General features: G+C 42.7%; 1 protein-coding gene across 1 annotated transcript in view; it reads left to right on the top strand.

The window, feature by feature from the left end:
- Positions 1 to 12,961, top strand: part of LOC118676578 (CUB and sushi domain-containing protein 1-like) — a 40,659-nt gene that overhangs the window by 6,389 nt on the left and 21,309 nt on the right. Inside the window, exons 5-6 of the mRNA XM_036350719.1 lie at positions 4,522 to 4,695; positions 7,506 to 7,694. Of these exons, the coding sequence (XP_036206612.1) occupies positions 4,522 to 4,695; positions 7,506 to 7,694 (363 nt within the window). The remainder of the gene's footprint in view (positions 1 to 4,521; positions 4,696 to 7,505; positions 7,695 to 12,961) is intronic.

Below are 12,961 nucleotides of genomic sequence, written 5' to 3'. Positions count from 1 at the left end.
TGTTTTCTATTCATTTTGTGACTTTCCGAAGGTTTACAAAAGTCCCCCTTCGGTCAATGTAGCAGAATATGATTGCTTTGTCTTAAATTTATTTTTCATTTAAGTATAGTTGGTATAGAATCATATATTGGTTATATTAGTTTTAGGTGTACAATACAGTGATTTGACATTTTTATATTTTACAAAGTGATCACCCCATTACTTCCAGTAATCATCTGTCACCGTGCAAACTTATCACAATATTATTGGCTATATTCCGCTTCCCCTTCCAACCATACCCTCCTCCCTTTTGGTAACCATCCCTTTGGTCTTTGTTTCTGTGCGTCTGTTTTTGTTTTGTTTTTCTTGTTTGTTTGTTTGTTTTTGGTCTTGTTGGGTTTTTTTAGATTTCACATACAAATGAAACCACATTTGTACTTGGGTTTGGTACTTGTCTTCCTCTGCCTGACTTATTTCATTTAGCATAATACCCTCTAGATCAGCCGTGGGCAAACTACTGCCCGTGGGCTGGATCCGGCCCATTTGAAATGAATAAAACTATTGAAAAAAAAAAAACCGTACCCTTTTATGTAATGATGTTTACTTTGAATTTATATTAGTTCACACAAACACTCCATCCATACTTTTGTTCCCGCCCTCCGGTCCAGTTTAAGAACCCATTGTGGCCCTCGAGTCAAAAAGTTTGCCCACCCCTGCTCTAGATCCATTCATGTTGTCAGAAATGGCAAGATTTCATTCTTTTTTATTGTTGCATAATATACCATAGAATATATACATCCTCTTATTTACCCAAGCATCTATCAGTGGACACCTAGTTGCTTCCATATCTCAATGCAATTTCAACATCATTCTTCTCAGAACTAGACTAAATATTCCTAAAATTTATATGGAGCCACAAAGACCCCAACTAGAAAGATGAATAAAGTTGGAGATACCATGCTTCCTGATCTCAAAGCTATAATAAAACAGTATGGTATGGCACAAAAACAGACATATAGATCAATGGAACAGAATAGAGAACCCAGAAATAAACCCTTGTTTATATGGTCAAGTAAGCTATGACAAAGAAAGTAAAAATTTGCACTTGTGTAATAACAGTATCTTCAGCAAGTGGTGGTGAATAAACTGGACAGATACATGTCTTGTTTTTTAATCAAAGGCTTTCTTGTGTTTGATAAAGAAAAGTTGTTTGTCCTCCATTTTGTTTTTTGCTTTTCTTTTGTCATTGCAGGACCTTAAGTTTCCCCCTTTTTGCTCATTTTCCCTTTGTTACTTACCCAATCTCCAGAGGATAGCTCTTCTCTACCTCTATCTCCCTCCCCCTCTCTTCTTCTCTCACTTCCTTTATCTGTTTGCCTTTCTTTTCTTCTAGAAGCAAGGAGGAGAATCACACTCTCTCCTGCCCCTTCCCTGTAGTCAGTGCACCCTAACGTCCCAGACCCTTCTTCAGTATGTCCATGCTGAAGATGAACGTCCTGTTTCTCGCAGTGATTTTAGAGCAGGATGTGGCCCTCCCCCTGCCTCTCTCTTCTCTTCCCAGGCAGTCTGGGCCTCCACACAGGCTTGCATCAGCAGCATGAGAAATAGTTCTGCCGGTGTTGCCTGTTTGTTTTTCTCCTTACACATAATTTAAAGTTTATAGCGTTCTCTGTCTTCTAGTTATGCTGCAGGCCTGGCTTTCTACAGTTTTATTTGTTCTTCTTGATCATCTGCATTTTTTTGGATTAGGTGACCATCATTTTTCTCAGCTGCCTTGAAGTAATTCGGAAAATTCTTCACTTTTTAATGCTCCCTAAAGTAAGCCTTTGTGTAAAGTGCAGGGCTGTGTTCGTAATTTTTGTAAGGCCAGTTTTTGTTTTTAATTCTTTTTCTTCATTTGCCTTTCTGTATATGAGATGGAGCAATAAAATAATGAAACTTACTCAGTAAGAAATCCATGAAAGTAGGTCTTAATAGCTTCTAAAGGATTAAGTTTACCAAAAGCAAGGCCCATCTCTATTCACTTTGTCTTCCAGATGTGAATAAAGAAAATATATTTGGTTTCATTCAGGAGAAAAAAAACTTCAAATGCCTTCAAGAAATTGGCACAGAATGTGTGTGAATAGATTGAGTTATAAAGAATAGAGAATGTTGGTGTCTAGAATTAAGTGGAGAATGTCTGCCTGACCTGAGGATATGTTAGACCTGGTCCACATGGAAAGGCTGTAAAGTATTAGCCAGGTGGACCCTGCCCTTAGAGTGCCTGGGTTTGTATCCCAGGTCTGTCGCCATATGTCATACGGCTGCATGACTTCAGATGAGTTGGTTTACCTCACAGGGTCTCAGTTTTCTCATCTATAACATGCAGACACCTCAAAGAATATTATGAGAAGTAAATAAATTAATACATATTAAATGGTCAGAACAGTAAAAATAATAAAATGATTAGAATAGTGACTGATACAGATGTCAAGCAGAGGCTGCTGCTGTTATTGTTGTAATGATGACAATGATGGTGGTGCTGGTGATGCCACCACCTGTCACATCACAGAATCCAGGATCTTATGTCCCAAGCCCCATTGTCTCAAGGAACACAGAAGTTTGGGGAGTATCTGGAACAGGAAAGAACAAATATTTATAAGTGACTACTCTGTGGTAGGCACCGTGTTAGTTGTCTTCACATATGTACTCAAGTTTCCAATATCAACCATCTTCAGAGATTTCCAGCAATCCTTCCTCAGTTCCAGAGTTAGCTCTCGTGCCCACTCCCACACAGCTGTTCTACAATGTCACCTTTTTTCTGAAGAACCGCACTCCATCTCCTCCACCTGTGTTCTCAGCAAGTAGCTAAAGCAGTGGTTCTCAACCTTCTGGCCCTTTAAATACAGTTCCTCATTTTGTGACCCAACCATAAAATTATTTTCGTTGCTACTTCATAACTGTAATGTTGCTACTGTTATGAATCATAATGTAAATATCTGATATGCAGGATGGTCTTAGGTGACCCCTGTGAAAGGGTCATTTGAACGCCAAAGGGGTCGCGACCCACAGGTTGAAAACCGCTGAAGAGCAAAGAGTTAAGATGGCCTGAAATCAGAGAAGCTGGGTTCAAAACTCAGCTGAAACACTAGGAAACTGTGTCCCTATTTTCCCTTGAGGATAATGACGGTGCCTACCTCACAGGGCTGTAGGATTAAATGAAATAATATATTTAAACCCCAATAGTTATTAGCCACCTATATAATCTCACTTTCTATTGTGCAGCAATAATAGGAGCCATAAGACTAACTCCTTCCCCGCCCTGCTTCCCCGCCCACACACCTGCCCTTGTCTTCATTCATCCTTGCCCCGTCCTCTCACCTCAGTAGAAGACTCTCCAGGCCCAAGGCTGTGCCCTCCACTGAGTCTCTGGATCTTCTTTCCTCCTGCCTCCTGAGTGAGCTTAGTCGGTTTTTACCTCTCTACTGCTGATCTTCCCTTTCTATTAATTTCCCTCAGCCTGTAAGACTACATTCAATAAACATTCCTACCATGTGCCAGACATGTGAGTAAGTGTTGAGGGTAAAGATGAATCGAATGTGTCATAGTCTCTGCTCTCAGGATATTTGGCTCTAGTGGTCCATGTGCTCAAGCGCAGTGAAGCGCTCGAGCCTCTGGGGGCCTGTTTTCCTTCCTAGTGGTGTTTCTCCCTCCCCCCTTTGCAGCTTGGGTTCTCCAGGAAGCAGACCTATCTGGGTGCCTGACATTTCTTGAGACTCCCCCTGGTTCCTGTGACACTCCCACCTCCTGTCCAGCTTGTTTTTCTACTTTGCTAAGGACCTTCAGTTTCCTTTGCAGGCGTTTTGGTGGATCTGCCCTTCAAAAGGTGCTACTCCCAAAGGTTTTCGTCCTCAGCACTCGTCTCTCACTTTATACGAGTGGTGTTTAACCTTGGGGAGGGGGGTCCTGACCCCTTGTGAACCTGGTGAGAATGAGGGGTCCTCTCCGAAGCTGACTGCATACACCTAGTATTTCACATAGCCTTTCAGTGGGTCTGTGAACCCACTCTCCCACCATCTCCTAACAACTCTGGGTCCCAGGGGTTGGCCTTGGTTACTGGTCTAGCAGAGTGACCAATCCGTTCAGGCCTGGTTAATAGTGACTCTGCCCTGTCAAGATTGGCCGGAAACTAGGGTGGGTCTCAATCAGCTGAGGGCAGTCATCAGTGTACCTAAGCAATGAAGAGTGGAGACGGGGAGCCCCGGGGATGAGAGGCAGGACTGTGTTGCTGGGTGACAGAGAACTGCAATCCAGGCCTCTCACCCTGTGGGGAGTCATCGGATGATTTCTCTCCAGTTGTCCAAGCTGTAGACATGCCTTCAAGGAAGAAGGAATGTCCCCATGAGGACTTCAGGAAATAAAGGTTCTGCAGCAGAAGAGACTAAAGTTAGATTTATGGCTGAACTTCACTGATGGGCATGAGACATGCCAGGTGAGAGGAGGATGAACTTTTGGGGATGTGCAATAACAGAAGGGCTTACCTATCTTCTGTTTTGGTTACAGCAATTACCTGTGGACACCCAGGCAATCCGATCAATGGCCTCACTCAGGGCAACCAGTTTAACCTCAACGATGTGGTCAAGTTTGTCTGTAACCCTGGCTATGTGTCTGAGGGCGCTGCCGGGTCCCAGTGCCTGGCCAACGGGCAGTGGAGCGACACGCTGCCCACCTGCAGAAGTGAGTCACCCTGCTCCTCCCACTTGATAGGACACTGTCCCCAGGACCTCTGCCATGTGTGGTCCCCCAACCTGAGAGCAAAGCCCTTGGATTCAGTCCTGCCGTCATGTTGACTCGATAGGGAAGACTGGGGACAGAGAAGGGTCATAAATGGGACTTCCTCAACCCCTAGATGCATCTGTGGAAAATTTTACCATTGGCTACATAAAAAGAGCAAACAAAGTTTCACCTGTCAAAATAGCAGTCAAAAACAATCTTTTTAATTATTATTTCTTTTATTTCAGTGAGGAAGATAGAGGGAGAGAGAGAGAGAAACATCAATGATGAGAGAAAATCTTTGATCAGCTGCCTCCTGCATGCCCCACACTGGGGAATCGAGCCCACAACCCGGGCATGTACCCTAACCAGGAATTAAACTGTGACCTCCTGGTTCATAGGTTGACGCTGAACCACTGAGCCATACTGGCCAATCAAAAATTATCTTTTTGTTTACATTTTATAAACCAATAATTCATCACACAGAGCCCCATTTTTGATGACAGAAAAAAAGCAGAAGGGTTTGAATGGAAAATAAAAAGCAAATAGTCTATGGTTTGGGTTGAAGCAGGGAGGGGAGAGAAGGGACAGATTCTGCATAGAGGATATTTGGGCCCCACCTGGGAAATAGCTCCTAATGCTCAGAAAGCTGTTCGCAGCGGTAAAGGGCAAGTGGAGCTATCTGCCTCTTACCAAGAGGGGCCGGGTCGGCTCAGTGACATTTAAGTGGAGTCAGAGTGAGCCGGACACGAGAGAGCCCAGCCTGACCTGGAGTGGACCATTCTTCACAGGGAGGAGGCTGAGACTCCCTGGACGCCGGCTCCTCCTCACAGCATTTGGGGTGCATGCCGATTGGCTGTGCAATGTGACGGCTCATTTGTAACTGATATTAAAGGGCCAAAGTTTTCAAATGATTTTTTACAACATAAGATACATTCATAACTAGTCCTAAAATAACATCCTTCTCTTAACGTTTCAAGGTGCTGTTTTGAACGAGTGAAGGTTACAGAGAACAAGACCTTGTTCTGTGCCTTCCTTCTGTCATTTGTTCAGGCAGGAAACGTTGAGAACTGCTGCTTTGGGGTGTTATCCCATGTTCCCTTCTCCTCAAGGACTGTGCTTCATCCCCCCAACACAAGATGCAAATTCTCCTGGACCTGCAGCTACACCTACCCCCTACTCACTCCCCACCCCCGACTGGTCCTGAAATCAGAGGGCAGGGATAAAACCCTTAGGAGCCTGGCCTCCAGTCCTGCTCCCCACCAGTCATTCACCAGCCTGACAGAGCAACCTGTCTAAAATGCAAATCCGATCAAGTCACCTCCTGTTTAAAACCCCTTCCCAGACTTCCCACTGCCTTTAGGAGAAAGTACTCTCCTCCATTGGCTTATGGGCCTGAGGGCCTGGCCCAGCCTCCTGCCCAGCCCCATCCTTCCTCACTTCATCTGCCCACAGCCTCGCTTCTGTATTGGGCTTCAGCCTCTTCCATTCCTTCCGCGTGCCCAGTGCCCACACACCCGCAGGGCACTTCCAGACAGTCTCCTCAAATGAAGTCTCTTCTCCATCGCCCTCACCACCCCCTCTCTGTCCAGATGACTTGTGCCCAGTCACCAAGAGCCAGTTGAAATGTCCCTTCTCCTGGGAAGCCATCCCCACTCCACCCCCTGCTCTGATGCTCTGCTCTATGCTTCCAGAACATTCTCTGCTGCCCCTATCAGAGCACTTGTCAAACAGGATAATCACTTATTTCTTCTCTCTAAACCAGCAGTTTTCAACTGGGGATGATTTTACCCGTCCTCCTGCCCCAACAGGGGACAGATGTCTGGAGACCTTTTAGGTTGTCACACTGGAGGGTTTCTATTGGCATCTGGTGGATAGAGGCCAGGGATGCTGTTAAACATCCTAGACCAGACCACCCCACGATGAAGAATTATCAGCCCAACATGTCCACAGCCCAACATGTCCACAGTGCCTAGGTGGAGAAACGCTACTTGAGACTGTGAAATCTGTGGTATCCTTACTGCCCAGAACAATGCTTGGGATTCACAATGCTTGAGAGTGAATAAATGCCACTTATTTGTTTTGTGATGCCAACCTCTCTGAACCTCAGAGAGGTTCATCAAGTACCTTAAAAGCTTATCACAGATTTAAAACACCTGCCCTGATGCCTCTGCGATTCAGGCAAGATAATGGTAGCAAAAGTGTTTTGAAAGCAAAAGTACACAACATGCGTTATGAATGATACTGTCATTATTCTAAAATTGCCCTCTGATTCTGAGTTAAGCTGCTTTGGAAACCCTTTAACATTTAAAAGTCAATTTTTCCCCCCAGATATTAATCTCTCCCTGGAATACTCCTAAAAGTGATTAAAACAGTTCCCCAAAGAGCCCAGCATGCTCGGGTTTTACAGTTGATGAGCTTTGCTGCGGGAGACACACTGGCTGGGACCCGGCACACAGATGGGGCAGCCACGCCCTCGAGGGCCCTCCCTGCACGGGAGCACGGAGGAGGGAGAGGTTAACCAGTTTGAGAGGGGGAGGGGAGGCTTCTCCAAGGAGGTGCTGTCATGAGAGAATGAGTCCCTTAACCGCGTGATCAAGGGGCGAGCAGTCCCAGCCTCCGGACCGCTCACCCTCACCCTCCCAGGCAGGATCTGCTTTGTGTTGATCTAGAAATTTTGCTACACTGGGATTCTGTGCCTGTTGGGCTTCTGAATTCTCATTTAAAAGCATATGAACAATTGGTCTGTGTCTAATTATCCCGTTCCATTGCAGTCATTAACTGTACAGATCCTGGGCACCAAGAAAACAGCGTCCGTCAAGTCCATGCCAGCGGCCCGCACAGGTTCAGCTACGGCACCACAGTGTCTTACCAATGCAACCACGGCTTCTACCTCCTGGGCACCCCGGCGCTCAGCTGCCAGGGAGATGGCACATGGGACCGTCCCCGCCCGCAGTGTCTCTGTAAGTAGATGTCATTACTCCAAATGATCACCTGTGCAGTCATAGGATAGGTCATGTCATAGAGCTGGGCTCCCGTGTGTGTGTGTGTGTGTGCATGTGTACACGCATGTGTGCATGTGTACATTACTTCACAATGACTGTCGCTGACTGCCCCTTGGATGGCAGAGCCCTGCTTGGCCCCGGTTGGGTTAGTGGCCACACCACCTCGCATGCTCTTTCTTCCTGGCTGTGGGCCTTCGCAGCACTGCCACCCCCTCTTCAGCCTTCAGGGTCTTCTTCCTCTAGAATTGCCTGCCTGACAGGACACTGTCTCCCACTTTCCCCTTTCTTGCTTTTCCAGAAAGACAACACAGTCCTTCCTTTGAATGCCACAACACTTCAGGCAGACCGACCTGGATGTGAATGAATAACTAGCTTCTTTTGGAAGATTTAATCCATTTGCATTTTTTAGTGAAATATAATTCACATACCATAAAATTCATTCTTTCAAAGTCTATCATTGAGTGATTTTAACATATTCACAAAATTGTACAATCATCACCACTCTCTAATTCTAGGGCATTTTCATTAGACCAGAAGGAAACCCTTTAGCAGTCACTTCCCATTTTCCACCACTACCCTACCCACTGGGAATCATCGGTCTACTTTCTGTCTGTGCATTTGCCTATGCTGGACATTTTATGTAGATGGAATTACATATGTGGCCTTCTGGACTGGCTTCTTTTACTTAGCATACGGTTTTCCAAGTTCATTCATGTTGTAGCATTTATCCATACTTCATTCCTTTTTATGGCCAAATACTATTCCATCGTATAGACATACCACGTTTGTTTACCCATTCCTCAGTTGATAGACATTTGAGCTGTTTCCACTTTCTGGCTGTTATGAATAAAGCTGCTAAGAACATGTATGTACAGGTCTTTGTGCAAACACATGTTGCCAGTTCTCTTAGATAGACTAGTATACCTAGGAGTGGAATTGCTGGGCCATATGGTAACTTTATTTTGAATGTTTTGAAGATAACCATTTTTCCAAAGTGTCTGCACCATTTTACATGGTTGCCAGCGGTGTATGAGAGTTCCAATTTCTCCACATTCTTACTTATGCATTGTTCATCTTTTTCATTATAGCCATTCTCATTGTGGTTTTTATTTCCATTTCCCTAATGACACGATGTTGAGCATCTTCATGTGTGCCATTAGTTTAGTATCTCTTCTTGAGAGAAATGTCTGTTCAAGTTCTTAGCCCATTTTTTAATTGAGTTGTTTGTCTTCACATTGTTGAGTTTTAACAGTTCTTTATATATTCTGGACACTATACTCATACCAGATACATGACTTGCAAACATTTTCTCCCATTTTGTGGATTATCTTTTCACTTTCTGGATAAATGCCCTTTACTCTTTCTCTTGTTGCTTGTGCTTTTGGTGGAATGTTTAAGAAACCATTGCCTAATCCAGCAATTTTCAACCTTTTTCATCTCATGGCACACATCAACTAATTACTAAAATTCTGTGACACACCCAAATATATATTTTATATTTTGCCAATCTGATCAAATAAATAGGTAAATTTTGATTCATTCACACTGACGGTTGTTTTGTTGGTGGTGTCTTTTTCTTTTTCACTTGACAATCTAAGGGAAGGAAAAGAGGCCAGTGCCCCTGACTAAACAGTCATTGCATGTTTTAAAAATTCTTGCAGCACACCGGTTGAAAATTACTGGCTTAGTCCAGTGTCACCAAGATCATCTCATCTGTGACTAAGCATGGTTTCACTTATTCCTTTCCAAACTGAATGCTTGTTACTTCTTTTTGTTTCCTAATAGCCTGGCTAGAACTTCCAGTACGATGTTGAATAGATGTGGCAAGAACAGACATTTTTGTCATGTCCCTGGTCGCAGGGGGAAAGCTTTCAGTCTTTAGCCATTAAGTATGCTATTAGCCATGGGGGTTTTATAGATTCCCTTGATCAGATTGAGGACGTTCCCTTCCATTCCTAGCCTGTTAAACATTTTTATCACAAAGGGTGTTGGATGATTGTCAAATTACTTTTCTGAATCTATTGGGATGATCATGTGGGTTTTTCCCCCCTCATTTCATTAATGTGGTGTATTACACTGATTGATTTTCATATGTTGAACCACTCTTGTGTTCCTGGAACAAATCACACTTAGTCATGGTGTATAATGTTTTTATTATGCTGCTGAATTTGGTTTGCTAGTATTTTACTGAGGATTTTTACAACTATGTTCATAAAGGGTATTGGTCTGTAGTTTTCCTTCCTATCGATGTCTTTGTCTGGCTTTGGTATCAGGGTAATACAGTCCTCATAGAATGAATTGGGAAGTGTCCTGATCTAGTTTTAGGAATAGTTTGAGAAAAATTGGTGTTATTTCTTCTTTAAAAATTTGCTAAAATTCAGCAGTGACGTCAGCTGGTCCTGGACTTTTCTTTGATAAAAGTTTTTGATTGTTCTATTTATTTGTTATAATGCTATTTAGATGTTCCATTTCTTCTTGAGCCAGTTTTGGTAGTTTGTGTGTTTCTAGGAATTTGTCCATTTTATCTTGGTTATCTAATTTGTTGACCTACAACTGTTCATGTTTATAGTATACTCCTATAATCCTTTTTATTTCTGTAAGGTTGGCTGGTAGTAATATAACCACTTTTATTCCTGATTTTAGTAATTTTAACTTACCTTGTCTCGCTCTTTCTCTCTCTCATCAAACTAGCTACACATTTGTCAATTTTGTTGATCTCTTAAAAAAAACCAACTTTTAGTTTTTTCTCTCTTCTCTTTCTATTTTCTATTTCACTTATCTCTTTATTGTTTCTTCTGTTTGCTTTGGGTTTACTTTGCTCCTCTTTTCTGAGTTTCTTAAAAAATAAGGTTAGGTTTGGGGTTTGAAATATTTTATTGTAGGTATTTACAGCTATAAATTTTCTTCTGAAAACTGCTTTCACTGCATCTCATAAGTTTTGGCATGTTACATTTTCATTTTTGTCCACCTCAAAGTATTTTCTAACTTGTCTTCTGATTTCTTCTTTAATCTATTAGTTATTTAAGTATCTGTTATTTACTTTCCATATATTTGTGAATTTTCCAAATTTCCTTCATTTTTTATTTCTAATTTTATTGCATTGTGGTTAGAGAATATATTTTGTATGATTTCAATCTTTTCAAATTTTATGGAGACTCATTTTACGGCCTAATATATTGTCTATTCTGGAGAATGTTCCATGTGTACTTGAGAAAAGTATATATTCTGCTGTTACTAAGTAGAGTGTTCTATAGGTCATTGTTACATCTAGTTGGCTTCTAGTGTTGTTCATTATATTTCCTTGTTGATCTGTTTGGATGTTCTATTTATAATTTAAAGTGGAGTGTTAAAATATCATACTGTAATTGTTGATTTGTCTATTTCTTCTTTCAATTTTGTTAGCTTTTTGCTTCATGTACTTGGCAGATCTGTTGTTAGGAGCATATATGTTTATAGTTGTTATATCTTCTTGGCGGATTGATCCTTTTATTCTTATAAAATGTCCTTCTGTCTAGTAACAATTTTGCTTTAAAGTTTATCTTGTCTGATATTAGAATAACCATTTAGCTCTTTTTTGGTTATTGTATGCATAGTATATATTTTCCATCTTTTTACTCTCGATCCATTTGTGTCTTTGAATCTAAGGTGTGTCTCTTACAGACAGTATATAGTTGGGTCTTGTTCTTTATTCATTTTTTCTGATATCTGGCTTTTATGTGTCTAATTCTCATTTAATGTAATCACTGATAAGAAAGCATGTGGAGACAGGGATCATGTGGAGAACAATCACCGATGCCTCAGCTGACAGCCAGAACCAAGCCATTGCACAAGGGAACCAGTTACCGTGCCTCCCGAGTGTGTCCTCTTAGGGTCAACCTCCCTGGTTTCAAGAACTAATTCTCTCATTGAATAGGTCTGTGACCTTGGGCAAGTGACTTTTCCGCACCATGCCTCATGTTCCTCCTCAGTAAGATGGAGATAAAAATGGTGCCTACCTCGTAGGGTTGTCTTAAGAAATAAATAATATAATGCTTAAAACTTACTCTGTCCATTACCTATTGCTGTGTAACAAGCCATCTCAAAACTTAGTGGCTTAAAATAGCAACTGCTTTTGTTTGCTCACAGTTAGGTCAGGAACTCAGGTAGGACTTTGCAGGTGTATTAGTTGGGTTTTACCAGAGAAACAGAACCCATAGCATAATACATAGAAAAGAAGGAATTGGCTCACACAATTACGGAGTCTTAGAAGTCCCAAGATCTGCAGTCAGCAAGCTGGAGACCCAGAAGAGCAGATGTCATAGTTTCAGTCTGCGTTCAAAAGCCTGAGAAGCAGGAGAGCCAACAGTGTAAATTCCAGTCCACGTCTGAGACCAAGGGCAGGAGAACACTGATGTCCCAGTGCGAAGGCAGAGAGAGAGAAGTCTCTCTTAATCAGCCTTCTTGTTCTGTTCTGGCCTTCAGGAGATTGGATGAGGCACACCCACACTGGAGAGAGCAATCTGCTTTATTCAGTCTACTTACTCAGATTTTAATCTCATTAAGAAATGCTCTCAGAATAACTCTTGAACAACTATCTGGGCATCCCAGTCAAATTGACAGCTGTCATCAGGGACAGGGTTAGGCTAACTCAGATTTTATCCCTTTGGTCACCTATTCTGGTCATCATCCCTGCCATGCCCTGTCCCCTTTCCAGATACAAGCCATGACTGCAAGTATCTCCTACCATACCCCAAGGTTTAATCCATCCAAGTCATTATCTTCTCTTCTTGAACTAGTGCAACACCTCCCTCATTCTTTCCCCACTCTAGAATGTTCTCCACATGTAGTCAGAATGTTCTTAAAATGTATATCAGGTCATATCACTCCAGTGGCATCCCTTCATGCTTATAATAAAATCCATATTCTAGGCCATCCTAGCAACCTCTCCACCCATGTCTTCTTCCCTTCTTTCCCCGCCCTGTCTATTCCAGCAGCCCTGGCTTTCTTGCTGGTCCTCAAACACACCAAGTTCATTCTGGCCTCTGGACCTTTACACCAGATGTTCCTTCCCTCAGGATGCTCTTCACCCAGACCTTGCATGGCTGGCCTCTTCACATCACTCAAATCACTGCTCAAATGTCACCTCCTCAGAGAGGTCTTCCCCGCCCACCCTGCTCAAAAACAGCATCCTCATCCCACCCCTGACCACCCTTTTCCAGGTGCAGCTTTATTTTCCTTCTTAGCAC

This window comes from Myotis myotis, unplaced genomic scaffold (genome assembly GCF_014108235.1).
Source record: "Myotis myotis isolate mMyoMyo1 unplaced genomic scaffold, mMyoMyo1.p scaffold_m19_p_2, whole genome shotgun sequence".
NCBI classification, from domain to species: domain Eukaryota; kingdom Metazoa; phylum Chordata; class Mammalia; order Chiroptera; family Vespertilionidae; genus Myotis; species Myotis myotis.
Note: the sequence above shows the minus strand (reverse complement) of the source record. Positions and strands in the feature narration are given on the sequence as shown.